This window comes from Plutella xylostella, chromosome 23 (assembly GCF_932276165.1).
Source record: "Plutella xylostella chromosome 23, ilPluXylo3.1, whole genome shotgun sequence".
NCBI lineage: Eukaryota > Metazoa > Arthropoda > Insecta > Lepidoptera > Plutellidae > Plutella > Plutella xylostella.
The window spans coordinates 1,410,552-1,426,590 of NC_064003.1; the positions used below are offsets into that span (position 1 = coordinate 1,410,552).

General features: G+C 37.1%; 4 protein-coding genes across 4 annotated transcripts in view; 2 read left to right on the forward strand and 2 right to left on the reverse strand.

The window, feature by feature from the left end:
- The window catches only part of LOC105388836 (RNA/RNP complex-1-interacting phosphatase homolog), a 66,297-nt gene extending 57,332 nt beyond the window's left edge, over positions 1–8,965 (reverse strand). The window contains exons 1-2 of the mRNA XM_048629371.1: positions 8,930–8,965; positions 8,632–8,707 (exon numbers count right to left, since the gene is read on the reverse strand). Of these exons, the coding sequence (XP_048485328.1) occupies positions 8,632–8,707; positions 8,930–8,952 (99 nt within the window). The 5' untranslated portion in view covers positions 8,953–8,965. The remainder of the gene's footprint in view (positions 1–8,631; positions 8,708–8,929) is intronic.
- Positions 8,966–10,476: 1,511 nt separating this feature from the next.
- On the forward strand, positions 10,477–11,975 carry LOC105388843 (protein DPCD). Its single transcript, XM_011559855.3, has 3 exons — positions 10,477–11,119; positions 11,286–11,522; positions 11,785–11,975. Exons 1-3 carry the CDS (start codon positions 10,733–10,735, stop codon positions 11,887–11,889), a joined length of 729 nt encoding a protein of 242 aa, XP_011558157.3. The 5' UTR covers positions 10,477–10,732; the 3' UTR covers positions 11,890–11,975.
- On the reverse strand, positions 11,957–13,115 carry LOC105388848 (nucleolar protein 16). Its single transcript, XM_011559871.3, has 3 exons — positions 12,907–13,115; positions 12,573–12,824; positions 11,957–12,386 (listed from the first exon to the last, which is right to left on the reverse strand). Exons 1-3 carry the CDS (start codon positions 13,002–13,004, stop codon positions 12,131–12,133), a joined length of 606 nt encoding a protein of 201 aa, XP_011558173.1. The 5' UTR covers positions 13,005–13,115; the 3' UTR covers positions 11,957–12,130.
- A 150-nt stretch (positions 13,116–13,265) lies between these two features.
- On the forward strand, positions 13,266–15,494 carry LOC105388856 (testis-expressed protein 10 homolog). The gene is made up of 2 exons (XM_011559882.3): positions 13,266–13,743; positions 13,855–15,494. Exons 1-2 carry the CDS (start codon positions 13,384–13,386, stop codon positions 15,424–15,426), a joined length of 1,932 nt encoding a protein of 643 aa, XP_011558184.3. The 5' UTR covers positions 13,266–13,383; the 3' UTR covers positions 15,427–15,494.
- The last annotated feature ends 545 nt before the right edge of the window (positions 15,495–16,039 follow it).

Here is a 16,039-nt window from a genome sequence, read left to right on the forward strand (position 1 = left end):
TACTATTAAAAAAATGACAACTACAATGTCACAATGTCAAGCAAGACGCATGCAAGTTTGGTGCTGCAGTTATTGTTACTTTTTACATTTTGCGAAAATACTTTCTCGGAACATTAAAACCGCCTAGAATGGGGCACAAAAAGTGCTAGCTAAAGCATAAAACTTGAAAAGAGAAACCACCTAGCGAGAATGTAGTAAAATTAACAAACGCGTGTAGGAGAGGCGATCACAATGGCGGCTGCGCACTGTCAATAACAACAATTCATACTCGAGTAAGACACCGGCCAAGAGAGGAAGTACAAATGGTGCAAATTAAATAATATTATAATCTGGAAAGTTTATAAATATGGAATTTAGTTTCGTGCTCTTTAACGTTAAAAACTACTGAACAGATATGCACCGTGATTTTTTTAAAGGGGAAGGGTAGCTCGCACGCAAGGGCCGGAAATTTATACAATATTTAGTGTAAGACTTACACTGTAAGTGAATCAATATTAACCTCCAGAATATTCCTATACATACAAATAATAAAGAGATCTACGAACAAGTAACTTTTTACTGTGCGCAACTAGTTCTTCATAAAAAACCTACGAAAACTAACAAATAGTCAACGTACCTACAGAATTTGTAAACTATTCCCCTTATCCAATGTTCTGAACAATTCATAGAACGACTGTTGCTAGTGGTAGAGTCGAGGCGCGTGCGCTCGCCTGATTGAGAGCTCCATAAACCGCGCCACCCAAACAGCAACCCATTTCTAAATCAAAATATTTAACAAAAATAGAGCAACTGCCTGTTGCACAACATCTTAATAAGCTCAAGTTACCACGGAAGTGGCGCAATTAAACACTGAAATTTGTGGTAAAAAAACGTTTTTACGACAAGCTTAATATCAATATTGCATAGATGTTTGTAAACATATTCCGTTTACTTTGGGTTTGGGTTACATCACACGTAATTATCTCGTAATTAAACGGGCAAATATTAATTTTTCAATTTGTACGCAGAGCAACGTGTATGGCGACTGCCGTGGACCAATCCATGTCAATTACAATAAATGTCGCGTTAACATGAAACACCGAGTTGATTCTTGTTTAATTCAATAAATATTTATCAAAGTTAATTGACCATGCGCATACCGCGCCGTTTAAAACCATCATCAATTTCGGCATGGACTTACATGATATTTTGACAGAGATTACAAGTTTGATTTGCTATGACGCCACTTCAAATCCATCGATATTTCACCGTCAAATAGCATTAGGGGAGTCAGTCTATCGCGGGGCAATTAAATGCAGGAATCGGCAGTATATCAAGTGCTCAAATTGGCAATCAAATAGCATTGATTACGCGCACCGCACGGCGCCGCCGCCCGGTGGTCCACAGACACAGACACATTATTTGAATTAACAAATCGCCCTAATAATCGTATATTCATTACCCGCGGACAGGATAAAATTCCAAACGATAATCATAATTGTAAGCCTGAATAAAGAAACACGGCTAACTGAGCTCATCACTTACATACGTAAAGTCCAATCAGACGGGGCCACCGTCACACATATCAATATCAGCCAGTGACAGCACAATAATGATAAGATCATCGGCAACAAAAACTCATAACAAACAAACAATAAACGAAACGATGACAACACCACTACAATAACAACAGAAGACGATAGCGCAATCGACGGCGTCATGGAATCGATAAAAGTCGTGTTTGAATACGAATTAGCGTGCCCAATAACGCATAGTTTTTGAAAACTGTTCCCGTGTCTATTGTTTGTTTATACAGACTACTAAATGGCAGGCCATTAACACTGCCCACGGCAGCGGACCGCAATCGAAGCTTCGCTAATCGAGCTCATGATCAATTTTAGCACGTTGAGTCTAATTACCAATTACTACGACAACGACGTGCTAAGATAAAGGTATAAGTGGATAGACTAAATTAGATATGTACTAAACAATGTTATTATTCAATTGATAAATAAAATATTTGCGTTCGATATTGACTCTGCACACGAAATGTGAAGCCATAACAAACCGATGTGTTGAGGAGAGTCGTAGACGATGGCGTTTGACGGTATGACGCCACGCGGAAGTCAGAATCCGGATAAATTATTGCTCTCCCTTTTGCCCAAACACAATAGGCACGTCTGAGGGTTTTTTCGACGTTGGTTCGTTTCTGCGTATAATTGAGGTGTAATTCTGCGCACAATGGTGAACGCAGAGCGCTGGTATGAAGCGGGTGCGTGCGACCACAGAAAATGAACAATTCAAATAAAATAGATTTAGAAAGTCCATTGTCCGAAGCGCCTTGAGATGGTCATGATTTACGTCAATCCACACAGTGGACTTGTGTGCACATAAATTAAGTCGTAATTGATACCAAAATTAATGGTGAGGCTGGTATCTTGACGCCTTTAGAGAATTCAACAAAAGGTACGCCTGTGGGGGAGTTGTGGCATTTTTCAAAGGATTTACCGTTACCCGCCGTGGATCGAACAAGGAACGCTATGAATGATGCTAATGGGGGATCCCGATCCTGCTTTATGTTCATACGAGATACAGTTTTGAAGTCACAATATTATTATTATTATTATTGACTAATAGAATAACTAATTCCTGTGGAGAATATTATGATGAATTTAATGAGTACGATTAGAATAAGTACCCGTAAGTTATTATAAATTAGGACACGTTGAACGATGTTACAAACATGAACCTTGATTGAGAGCTTTATTAATCACAAGATCACAACCCAAACGTGATCGTGCAAAGAAACAGGCGCAAAACAGCAATACCAATTAAATGAACATGAGCTAGCACACCAAAACACATTATCGTAAAAATATATTGGCATATAAAAATATTAATAATATTGATTCGCACAGGCTTGCCTCTGATTGACACAACGAGTATGAGTATCGTCTGTTACTTGAGACTTGCCTTTGAACGCAAACATTAGCATAAAAATAAACGTGCCTGGTTTGTCCATTAGCAACTAAAAATAATGCAAAAGGACGAATTTAGAACCGGTACATACAAACGGACAGAATAGACAGACAAGGTGCAAAAAATATGATACAGCCACCTGGATGGAAGACACACGCCCCGATGTCACCATTCATCATAATTACAACAAAAACCAAAAGCAAACTGCGACTAAACGCTTTCAATGCCGGGCGACTGACTCATGACTCAAAGTTGCCGAAAGAGAAAAAAGGTCAATTGAAGAAACACAAAGAAAATAAAAGAGGCAATTTAGAAAAAGCGCCCGCAGTGGCACTGTGGCACACGTGATTAAGAATTCAAAACCGTAAACGCAAAGCGATGAGAAACTAAAGCCTCGACAGTAAATCACAATAACCAAACAGCTGAATAGCCACAAGTTATATCAAATTACACCTACCGATTGCCATTAATGTAATATCCCTTTATAATTCAAAAACTGAACAAAACTACCAGAATTTATGACCAGATCCCGTTGAATAAAGAAACGGATCAAAGCGGATGCCGAATAAAGGATTTTTTGGAACAGAAACTGGGAGATGTAAAGATAAAGGGATGCAACTATTCATAGAGAAGTCGACACTGTAGGAGGCACCCGCTGTTTTATCAAACGACCAGATTAGTCCTTTCAATGTTGGAACTGAAGCTTTTATAAGGGACAAATATTATGACATGCGACTGAACAAACAGAGGGTAGACGTGAAACGGATTAAGGTCACCTCCTTACGCTCAATTACGCCTAATCCTTTTTATGCCTAAAGCTATGACTAAGCACCGTATATTTTTTATCCTTTTGGGGAAATGTTTTAATTCTTAAGTGATACAATATCACAGACCAGCTCATGAGGTTGTAATTAGTTATAAAAGCCGCTTTAAAAAAGTTAAGTACGTTTTTTTTATGTTAGCGGGGCTAGTTGTCAATTAAGTAAAAGCCTTTATAGCACTTGCTCGTCCATACAAAAAGAGAAAACGTTTTACTACTTCTAAATATTACCCAATCTCTATGATTTTTTTGTATGTTATTGACACAAGGAATAACTAGGTTTATAGCTTCTCCTTTTATCAAAATGTTCTATAAATTCAAAGTTATAGGCACCTCAAATAACGTTATTTTTAGTGATCAAAACCAAGCCGTTTATAGAACAATAACAATGTATTTTTTTTTTAAGCGAAACCTATATACCTAGAATATATTATGCTAAAGCGAAAGACCCGTGCCCGGGGCATGAGAATACAAGCGATAGCAAATGTTTTCCTAAATACCTAATATTTCGCTAGAATCGCGAAGGTATACTCTCCTCTTCCTTCGGAGTTCCCCAGGGAAGCATACTCGGCCCGACTCTCTTCTTGATATACATCAACGAGTTGTGTCGACATACCCCTCAAAATGGGAAAATATTTTGTTATGCGGATGATACAGCTCTAGTATATCAGGGAGACAGTTGGGAAGAAGTACGCAATAATGCTGAACGTGGACTCCATAAGGTTATGAGATGGTTGCAACTGAACCTGCTTTCTCTAAACATTGACAAAAGTAAATTTCTCTCTTTTTCAATAAAAAGTGACAAAAATAAAAACTTTCAGCTCCGCGCCCATACCTGTGATATGAACAATACTTCCGACTGCTCCTGCATACCAATTGCAAGAGAGCCCTTCGTTAAATACCTCGGAGTCTTAATCGATGACAAATTATCCTGGTCTCCACACATTGATGCCCTGACCATCCGCTCTCGTAAACTGATTTATTTATTCAAAACTCTTCGCAACGTAGCCTCCCAAGATTTATTAAAAACTATATATCTTTCTTTGGCACAGTCTATCCTCAACTATTGCATTCTATCATGGGGAAGTACGTGTAAAACTAAATTGATAAAACTTGAAAGGGCACAGAGATCCATCCTTAAAGTCATGTCATTTAAGCCCTTCCGATTCTCTACTGAACTCTTGTATGACCAGTGCCAACTTCTCTCCATTCGAAAACTGTTTATCTTGCAATTGGTATCCCAGCAACACTCCACACTTAAATTCGACTCCCAGCTTTATTCAGAAAAGAGACGGAACGACATAATTTGTAAAATGAAAATATGTAAAACCGCCTTTGCCCAACGACATTTTACATTTCTGGGACCACTTATTTACAATCGCATAAATAAAATCCTGGACTTATATCCTAAAACGCGTCACGGATGTAAAGCAACCACAAAGCTGGCTATTAAAGCAAAACTATGATATGATCGAATCCCTTCTAGTTACACAAAAATGATTCCGGACTGACTACCTACATACCTACTGTAAATAAAACTAATACCTACCTGACAATAAACACACTTAATATACATTTAATACAAATACAACACATTGTATGTAAAAATAGAAGATACCTTTCTTTAAAAAATATATAAGTATATATATATATATTATGATATGTAAGTACTTATACCTAAATCATCGATAATAACTATAAGCTTTATTCTCTAAAAATGTTAAATTTGAATCACACTGTGTGCTGTGCAAGTTAGTGTCTTTGATATCTTGAGCATGTATTCTATTTTTCTCTTTGAATTATTTATGCACTCTGCTTGGCGGACGGCGCTGGAGGCCAAAACTCAGGTCTACACCTATCTTGGTCTTCAACGTTACCCATTAATTCTTGTAAGATTAAATTTATTATAAATGTAACTTAGTTTGTATGTGTTCTGAGACTTTGTATACAGAATAAATAATTTTTCATTTTTCATTTTTCATTTTCACTCTTAACTATGTAATACATCTATAATGATTTCAACAAAGTTTTTCATAATTCCTCGAATATATTTTGTATATTTACCAATAATTCTAAATACTATGAATGAACTTATCTGAGGCAGTCATCTTCCAAGACCTCATCCAGACCCATTCACTCCGAGACGAAAATGTAAATCCGTCTGTTTCACAAGAAACAAAACAACTGTATAAAATAAGACGAATCCAATTCACATGAGCATGATAATGCTATGAATACAGTGAAACAAGAATTTTAATTTCCACTTTCGTCCAATAGCACAACTCGATTATGGTTTGAGCTAAACAGTGTTTGCTGGTACAATAAGGGGACAAGAGGAGGCGTGTAGTCTCCGCAAATAGAAGGACCCACAAGAAGCCGCCAGATCAAAAGTTTCGTGTCAAGCTGCAGACAAGGGCTTGTGCTCTGTCGCGGATGCAAGAAGATGGCAAGGGGACCGAAAAATACCCTAATCCATCACCATATAGGTATTAAATTATTTAGATTTGATCTTGTTCAGCAGCATTCATTGTAGTTCATCAAAAGGAGAGGTATAATTTACGGAGTGCAATAAAAGAAGATTTTTAATAATGCCTTCGTGGATCAAAACACAACTACAGATACGATCAATTTATCAACCCTCTTACTAGACGGGGCCCAAATGGCCAACACATTTGTAGCATCTACCTTAACTAGAGCATCGTAAGGTAAGGGTTGGATTCTACACTATTACGTCAGTCAGACAAACCGTTGAGGCCAACTCCAAAACTCTACCACATCCATAGCAACCCAGAACGACCACTCTTGATACCGCCCCGATGCAAGTGCTATGCACAACAAATTAACACGGATCGGTTAGGCCAGTGTTTGCCATCTAACTGTGGTCAGTCTAAGTGAACGTCGAGCCTCGACAGTTATACAAATACGCATTGTGCGACGCACTCATGCACCAATAATGCGTTGCGCGCGCGCATCGCCAACTTTGGGTGTATGAGGCTTTGCGATTGTGCAATGGATAAGGAAGTGAGGTGAAGGATATTGCTTTCATTTTCATGGAATTGGGGCAGGATATGGATTGCCTTGTTAGCTGAAGAATAGATAGAGTAATAGAGGGAGAATAAAGGGTTTAGAGACGTTTGATCGGCAATGGAATATCCGTTATATAGTATTGAATCTATTTGATATAAAAAGAGTAGTAAGAGACAACTTGATTCTTATTATTTATTATGGACGAGGAATTGAAGAAATCCAAAGCAAGCCCAATATAGAAACCTTTTTTTATTTATTATAACATGCATTTTTGTTTGTAAACAATAAATATGTAATAGGTTAAGGCCTATTAAAATTCCCTAGAATAAGTTACGAATTCCATTGTAATCAATTCCATTTACTTCCTCTTTATATTAGAAGAGATGCGTCGGACATAGCATTTCTCCTGAAGTTATGTCAGAATCTCATTGATTGTCCTGATTTATTAAATAAAATTAACATTTTAGTTCCCCAACGTCAAATCCGCCGTAAGTTAATTTTGCATGTGCCGTTGGTTCATACAAATTACCGTCGAAACTCATTTCTTTTAAGAGCATCCCACCTGTTTAACTCACTGGCAATAGAATGCAGTGATATTGATTTATTCAATAGTGATGTCAAGAGCATTTATTATTTCTTAACTGATAAGTTTAGTTCTAAGTTTGTCTAGCTTTTATTTGTGTTTCAATTATTTTACCTTTAAGGATATAGGTTTTAATTTGAATTAAAATTCAATTCGTAATTGTTTGTACCAACAGCGGCTTCCCTGGCTTTTTTTTAATTTGTAAGTTATTAGTGAAAACTTTTAACTGGCTTTTTGTTTTTTACTTTTTGCTATATATGATAAATGTGTTAGCTGTAAGTTTTCTTAAATAAATAAATAAATAAAAAATAAATAAATAAATAAAAGATTGATAGACTCACATAACTTTAGACTGAAAGTAATTTTGCAATACTGTTTTTTTTTGTAACACACATAAAACATCAACTTTTGCATCAAAATACTAAGAATGGATAGATCACATTGTTCACCAATACAAACTACATAATTTGTATAAAAACTTCTCTCACAAAAAAACTGCTAGCGCCATCTATAAAAGAAATGCTGAACTGTTTTCACTATTAATGTAATGATGTTACTAAATTCAATACTATGATGATATCCTATGACCATAGATGGCATTACTAAAATATCCGAATCTATCACTAATTTCTGAATGGATCATAAGTAATTAGGTATGGAGACTTAAAATTTATGGATGGCCTAGGCCCACGAGAATGAAATCTAATTAATATTGGTAAATAAAATTATTAACTAAGCATTTACTAATTTAGAATAACTCAGATATACTCCAAACTGAAAGGTAATCCAATACTATCCAATAATTCAACCTATGCTGAAGCACAGATCGGGACCTACACAAAACACAATAAAATAAATTTTAACCGTGTCTGATTTACCACCATTTGAGTGATTAATGCCATGTATTCTTTTTGGCATCATCTTAGCCCACAGATCACTTGGCCTACGGGCTTTGATGCTCATACTAATTTTAATTTCTCCTATCAGCGTCAGCTATTAGCTCAACTACTACTAATTGTATGCCCAGTCTGACAAATTTCATCATATATTTTCATCAGTTAGGGCTAAATCTGAATGCAGTATTCTAATTTCATCTGAAATCTTTTCTATTGGTATTAAAATTCATCCATGGCATAAATCTGCAGATTGAGTTCTGATGCTATCCAATTAATATTTTGCGACTTCTTAACTTCTATGTTTTGAGTTATGAAAGCAGCTGTATGCAATTAGTTGAATAACTTACCCGTTTTAGAGGAACTTTGAAACATATCATCCTTGTCCCTTCTATAATGGAGCCACAGGCCTTGTATGGAATCCATCTGGAACATTTACAATATGATCACTGCGGCTACTATGTTATTCAGTAAATAAGACTCTATAAATGAAGTCACATAAAATTACTTTCGAGAAACATTGGTATTAGCGTAGGTAAGTAATGAATTTACTCAACAGTAAGCTTTCATATGGAAAAATCTTGGTAAAGCCACATCAAATCAAATATTTTGTTTCCATCAAGTGTTTGAGAGATAATCATTTATTACCTATCAGGAATGCTTCTGGCCATTGTTTAGCTATTTCTTGGCTTTGAATTAATTATATTATGTTTATTTCAGATTGTATTTGTTTATTTTCAAAACTAACCTATAAAAGAAAATTTATTGGTGACTGTCACCTGTCAGTCGTCACAATCGTTATTATTCTGTGATGCAGTCTCACTGTCCCATCTACTGACCAGTGTAATGAAGATTTAATTGACGGTCGAGTTGTGTGAAAGTGTGTGTGTCATTGTGTCCAACGAGTCGTGGGTCCCGGGCAGTCCCAGGCATAAATGTTGAGTAGGTACTAGGTAACCTTAAGGTAACCTTGTATTACACACAAGTTGTGTATTTTTTATTTTAGTATATTTGTAAATTTACTTTATATCTCTATGTACACAAAACAATCTAAATAACTAATATAAAATTAAAATTAAACTAAAAAGAAAATGCTGGCCAGATCGCTGCCACTGTCGGGTAGGGTACCCAAGACGCTGGCCGCGTTACCCCGCTGTATAGCGATGCTTAGCCTTTGTGCGAGGTAAGAGCCAGCCCTGGGGTCCCTTGAGACTTCTATTAGTCTGGTGCTGATGTCTTTAAAAAGCTGACGTGCCTCCGGTCCCCACGGCCCTAGGGTTTCGACTCCGAAAGGCACAAACAAACATGTACCCCTCTCCTAGGGATGCATATTTGCGGCCTTTCATCATCTCCGCCCGCCCGGCCGCAGCGCCAGCCTCTCTGGAGGTAGAAGGAAGATGGGACGGTGCTAGTGTGTCCACGCATGTTGCGTCCCACACCAGCAGCCGGCCCCTCTTCCATGGCACCAGACTCATGCCGTCGGGTCTCTTGCCGTCGTCCCGCATGATCCCGCTTGGCTCTAAGGTAGCGGGAACGTTTGCACTGGCAAGGGCCCGGCGGATGGTGTCATTGAGTGCGGCATGGCGCGCTATGCGCCCGGCACTGCGGCCACACGATAGGCCGTGGTGACCGCGGCGGTCAGCATGTTCCCTAACAGCGGCAGCGATGTGGCTCATTGGTTTGAAGCCTTAGTCTCAGGCTGATGGCCACTGTCAAAGTAGTTCTGTCCAGCAACGTGCCTAGATTTGCCGAAGGGTAGGCATTCAGCCAATATCCCGACTGTGGAGTGCTGGAGGCCAGGAGACGGGCTCGGTCTGCTGCATCGGTTGCGGTTTCCAATAGTTGGTTTTCTTTTTTTGCGCAAAGTGGCGCGTCCCATAGCCTCTGTGACGTCGTGTCTGTCGGGATATCTTGCCCGGGACCAGCAGCATTCAGCCATGCATTTTTGGCCTCCGTCAGACACGGCACCTCTAAATCACCAAGTGATGGAGTTATAATTCTTCCAAAGAGGTCCCGTGTACTGTATACGGAGGACAAAAATGTGTTGAGTATTGTTGTGTATTGATTCCGGGGTGTAAGTCGGGTGCGGATGGCCGCCAGGCGGCCGTGAGTGGAGCAGTGGGGTTGGGCCTCAGAATAATTTTCCTTTGATTATTTACATTTATTCTTATTCTGTGTGAATAAAAATTAAAACTTTACTCTATGTCTAAACCTAACCTCAAATAGTCAAATCTCTTTTTCTTCTATTATTATTTGTTTTTAGTGTTGATATTACCGAAGCAAGTATCACAAAATAATCATAAAGAATGACCTGAGTTAAAAGAAAACACCAGCAGGATCTTCATAGCTAAAATGTCTTGAATCCGTAAACATTACATGCAAATGGCTATAACTGGCCAATCGATATTCTAACTTTTAAAAATAAATTACGTCGCCATAGCAACAGACAATATGAAAAGGAAAGCCTGTTTGATCGAAGAGTACAACGGCGATATCCTTTTGGAAAGCGTACAAAAGAAAGCGAGAGCCATAAGTATAAACGACCCAATACCTCCGGGTGAAAAAATGTACAGAAACACTATTTGGTACAAGTTGTTGATGAATGCTGAAAAGTCTTGCTTGAAGGATGATAAGATTAAGAAGATTCACTACAAGCTGGAGGATGGTCGGGAGATGGTGGAAGAGTATAATATAGACACTCAGGTGCTGCTCCGGAGGGCGTGGAAGGTGCGGGCCCAGCTCGGTGGCGAGGGGAAGTGGGACGTGGAGATAGGTGATCCGATACAAGACGGCACACCACATGTAGAGACTGCTGAGATCATGGAGAGCAAAGACCAGGTATAACAACTCACTTGCCCATTTTCTTCATTAGCAAGTTGGTGACAAACTAGCTACATACCAGGGTTTGTCCTGTGGTGAAAGGTTTAGCCAGTCAGATCTGTTAATAACTATGTCCTACCTATTAATAAATGACATTCTAACAATATTCTTGTTCTATTTACAGCCCGTCTTAAGTCGCCGGAACACTAGAGTAAACTTAGAGTGGAGAATCAGAAACTTACCATATCCCATTGAGGTTTACTCCATTGCGGCTAATAATGAAGACAAATGTATAGTTATAAGAACTACCAATAGGAAATATTATAAGAAGCTACAAGTACCAGAGTTGGAAAGGCTTAATATACCAATAGAGCAAGCCAATATTTCTTCGATCCATAAGTTCAACACCCTAATTGTAACGGTAAGGTTACTCCTAATTTTACTTGAAGAAGAAAGTATATCCAAATCATTTTAACTGCAACAAATAAGGCATTGCTTATAGTTTTTGTTGCATAGCTTTGTTAGATTCTTCAACTAATTTATACTAAGTATGTTAACCCATTCCTAGTAAAAGTCTGTTACTGTACTTACTTTGGCATTATCATTTTTTTAAGACTTATTTACTATAAGGAAGTACTATGTCATTCATAGTAATGTTAACAAAAACTATTTATATATTCCAGTATAAGAAGCCCCAGCAACTACTAGACATGGAGAAGGAATGGTTCCAAGAAGTATCAAAAGTGAATTCTATCAAAGACGTGCCCAACGACTGCAAAGCACAGTGAACCGAGTGTATGACACCATGAAACAATTATTATATTTATAATGGAAAGAAATATTACACAATAAATGTATGTTTATGTTTACTTTATTTACAGTCTTATACCTAATTACCTGAATTAATTATCAGACAAATTTAATGTTCCACTAAAGCATCATAAGGTCCATAAAGAAACAAATGATAATACAGTAACAAAACATATCATATCCAAAGATATTACCTTAAAATTAATTATCTTAGAAGACCTAATCACTATCATCCATAATTAAAGCCTGAGCTTGTTTCTTCAATTCTTTTTCGTCAACCTCTTTGTCAAGTAGACCTCGTTCCTCCAAGTATGCAGCATATTGTTGGGGAATCCCCATGAAGGTTTTCACCTTGGCCCTCAGCTGTTTCCAGGTTTCTTGATAGTAGTTCTTCTTGTCTTTAGCCATAGCCTTGTAGTCGTGGCCATATTTGTCTAGTAAGTAGGTTATGAATTCCACCTGCCCTTTTGGTAGCCTGAAAATGTAATAGGAATGAGAATGTGGATAAATAGGTTGATGTAGTTTATAACCCATCACATCTCCACTGCTGGGGTATGGTTCTCCTTCCAATGACTTTTGACCTAGTATGGGTTGATGGACAACACAGTGAAGCTGGTGCTGAGAGATTCATCAGATCACAAAAGTATTTATTGCAACTTACTTAAACCTCCTTTCTTTAGGAGCTCTAGCTTCTTTCTCCAGTTGTTCAGCAACTTCCTTCTTGGGTGCGATGTACACAGCCTCTTCTTCTGAGTCGGAATCTCTGTTGACAACCATTGACTTGGCCCTTTTAAGCACTTCCTGCCTATGACTGGGTATTTTGATTACTTTGTTAGGATCATTTGCTAAACCCATCTCTGTTAGATTCCGTTGAGTCGACTTTCTGCTGTCCCATGCATCCTTAATAGCTTTCCTGGAGAAAATAAACACATTATTGAACAATACACCATTCTTTTAATGTATACTGATGAAATAATAGTGGTGGAGGAACTTACACAGTAACTTCACCAGTACTCTTCTGTTTTAGGTGCATTCGTTTCCTGTTCAATTTATGCAAATACTTCTTTTTGCGGTGTTGCTTTTTAATCTTCATTTTCTTTAGTTATTGAATTTACTAGGAAACAAACAAATTCAACTATAAAAGAGGTACGTGTAGAGGTTATGTTGTTTACACCTTTGACGTTTCCGCACGTGTGTATGTATTGCTGTCATTAAAACTATTTAAAACTACTCTGTAAAAAAGTGTTACACTGACGAAGTGAAACAGACACTACATTGGTGTACTGTCTTGGGGAGGTGAAATTTCATATCCAACACAGAATAGATAATAGTTTGACTTTGACGTTTTGTTGTTTTGAACTTTTGATTTGATTACTTTTTGAGGTTACGAAAAACGTGTGTTTGAATACTTTGATTTAAATCAATTTATTTTATTATTTTGAAGCTTAAAGTGTTTTATCAAATTCACAAACATGCCTCAGACAGGAGCAACACGTTATCAGAAGTTTCTGAAATCAGAAAAGTCTAAAACCAAGCTCAAAAATAAAAAAGAGTTACCAAAAGGAACCAACGTAACCAAGACAAATTTTAAAATAAAGAAGATTGTGATAAAGGAGCAACTAAAAAAACATGGTGAAAGTGAGGCTCTATCGTCCAGGAAGTTAAATTTGAAGGAGTTAATGTCCCGGCTGAATCACTTCAACGTACACTCTCGTACGGATGCCTTGGATGGACTTCGGGAGCTCATCACATCACATTCAGACGTGTTGGAGCGAAACCTCGGACAGCTGATTAACGGTGTCACTCCTTTGCTTATGAATGTTGAGAAAGCGGTTAGTACTGTTCTCATATGGAGCTCTTAATGCGTTATTTATCTTATCCTTTAAGTACTTATCTTCTTTAGTGTAACATTAAACTCAATGTTTTTTTTATGTAATTTTCAGGTTCGCCGTGAAACTCTCAAAGTGCTCCACCTGATTCTATCCAATGTGGTTCCGGAGAAAACTGAACCGTTCTTTGACATAATGTGCACATACTTGAGGAGTGCCATGACTCACATCGACAGCAGAATACAAGAGGATTCCCTGCTGTTTCTGGATATATTGCTTCTCTGCACTCCAGAAAGAATTGCCAAGGATTTTCACAAAATTATTCCCAACTTTCTTGACATGATTTCAAAGTTGAGAGTGGATTCCAAGCCAGGAAGAACTTTAACAGTCAATCTAGACAGCCAGATCACTAGTGCTAAATGGAGAGTAAAGGTCTTACACAGACTACAACAGTTCTTACATAAATACATAGACTGTAACCACATCACAACAGAAGACACAAGAAAAGCTAATGAAAGTGTAAGATTTGATGAAAGCAAATTGAACTATTACCCTGTAACAAATCCGAACTACACTTCAGTTTGTCATCTGCCCTGCTTTATGTCCAAGAATAGCCAAGATCAAAGCCAGGATGAAATAGAACAATTCAAAACCTACATAGAAACATTGGTGCCTTTACTGTTTGAAACTTGGCTGGAAGTGTGTCCGGCCAGCAGTAAAGAACAGAACATGGACACAGTCTTGACTGAAGATGCTGCAGGATTACTGAAGCATACCCTTGAGGTATTAGCCTTGATATGGGAACTCATTAAGTACCTGGACAAAAAGAATCCCAGCTCTAACTTGACCAATTTCTTTCTACAGAAGTATAAGCAGTCATTCACTAAACACATTTTTCAGTCATTCCCATATGTCTGTAACATCAAGAACAGAAGCAAATCTGCAAATACATCACAACTATTTGAAGATTTAATTACAGACTCCAAATTAGTGAATGAAAATTTGGAGATTTGTCATTTGTTCATATCATTTAATCCTCATGTGAACATTAAAAGTCAGAAAGCTGAAGTGAGTTCACTGCTCAATTATATTGAAAGAACTTTTAACCACAACACCCAAGATCATGTTAGTGACCGGATTATCAAAATATTGCACACAATGTTTGCTCAGGAAATTAACAGTTGGACTAGAAACCTTAACACTTTGGATACTCTCTTCAAAAAGATAATTTGGGCATATTTCAATCAAGACTTGTCTAGTAGTTTTCGGCAAAAGATCTTTGCTCTTCTGTGCCAAATCACTCTAAATGACAAACTTTCACACTTCCACAAAAGTGAAGCTTATGAAAGCTGGTTAACCAACTTACCAGACATCCTGTTGGAAGAAACTATAACTTCACAAACTATAGATATAATTTTTAAGTTTGCTGTTCAAAATAACAAAGTATTTAACAGTGTCATAAGGCCGAAATTGTTGTCAATATTAGAGAATTTGCCTACAATAAAAGTATCAGATTCTGCTACTGCTGTCTATAAGTTGTATTCACTCTTGTACTGGATCAAATGCTGGGATAATGATTCATTGAATTTGATAGAGAAACAATTGGTTAATAATGTATACTCAGGTGACAGCGGAAAATATATTTTTGATACCTTACAATTAAGAAGTGAGTTAAATAGTCAATAAATATTATATTTATTACCTACTATTGTAATGTAGATTTCATCTCAATAAAAGGCAGGTATAAAAATTTATCAGTTTATTTTTATGAATCTCATCCAAACACAAAACAATTCAAAAGCAAACTTCTCATAAAACATTGTAGAAACATATTACAATATCCTGGTAACAAAATTACTAAGGTAACTCCATGTAAATGACAGAACAGTCACATTTAAAACAACAATCTTAAAATTATTTTGTGACAGCGAAATAACCCTCGTATTATAGAGGAATTGGGTAAGTCTCATTCATTACGTTACATTTACAAATCCTAAACTACCAAGAGGAACTCAATATACAATAGGTATATAGGGAGGAACAAAATATTTACCCAACTACTTATTTCAACAGCTTTCACATGACGAAAAACATACTGTAATTTCGTATCTAACACTTATTTTTATCCTCATAAAATGTTATCAATATTTATATGTAACATACACATCAACACCTAAGATAAATTCGCAGAAACATTCTTTTTAGATCTTCTATACAGTCTTGGAGATTATTTTCATACTACCATTCGATATACCGACACTATGTTACAAGTGTATTTACAGAATATAATATATTTTTT

Bases quoted from the DNA above. Each gene is read 5' to 3' on its own strand.
- LOC105388843 (XM_011559855.3), top strand. From the start codon at position 10,733: ATGAAAAGGAAAGCCTGTTTGATCGAAGAGTACAACGGCGATATCCTT. The intron at 11,120-11,285 runs GTATAACAACTC...TTCTATTTACAG, and splicing joins TCATGGAGAGCAAAGACCAG to CCCGTCTTAAGTCGCCGGAA. The intron at 11,523-11,784 runs GTAAGGTTACTC...TATATATTCCAG, and splicing joins TCAACACCCTAATTGTAACG to TATAAGAAGCCCCAGCAACT.
- LOC105388848 (XM_011559871.3), bottom strand. From the start codon at position 13,004: ATGAAGATTAAAAAGCAACACCGCAAAAAGAAGTATTTGCATAAATTG. The intron at 12,825-12,906 runs GTAAGTTCCTCC...TATTTTCTCCAG, and splicing joins AGTACTGGTGAAGTTACTGT to GAAAGCTATTAAGGATGCAT. The intron at 12,387-12,572 runs GTAAGTTGCAAT...TTACATTTTCAG, and splicing joins CCTAAAGAAAGGAGGTTTAA to GCTACCAAAAGGGCAGGTGG.
- LOC105388856 (XM_011559882.3), top strand. From the start codon at position 13,384: ATGCCTCAGACAGGAGCAACACGTTATCAGAAGTTTCTGAAATCAGAA. The intron at 13,744-13,854 runs GTTAGTACTGTT...TGTAATTTTCAG, and splicing joins TTATGAATGTTGAGAAAGCG to GTTCGCCGTGAAACTCTCAA.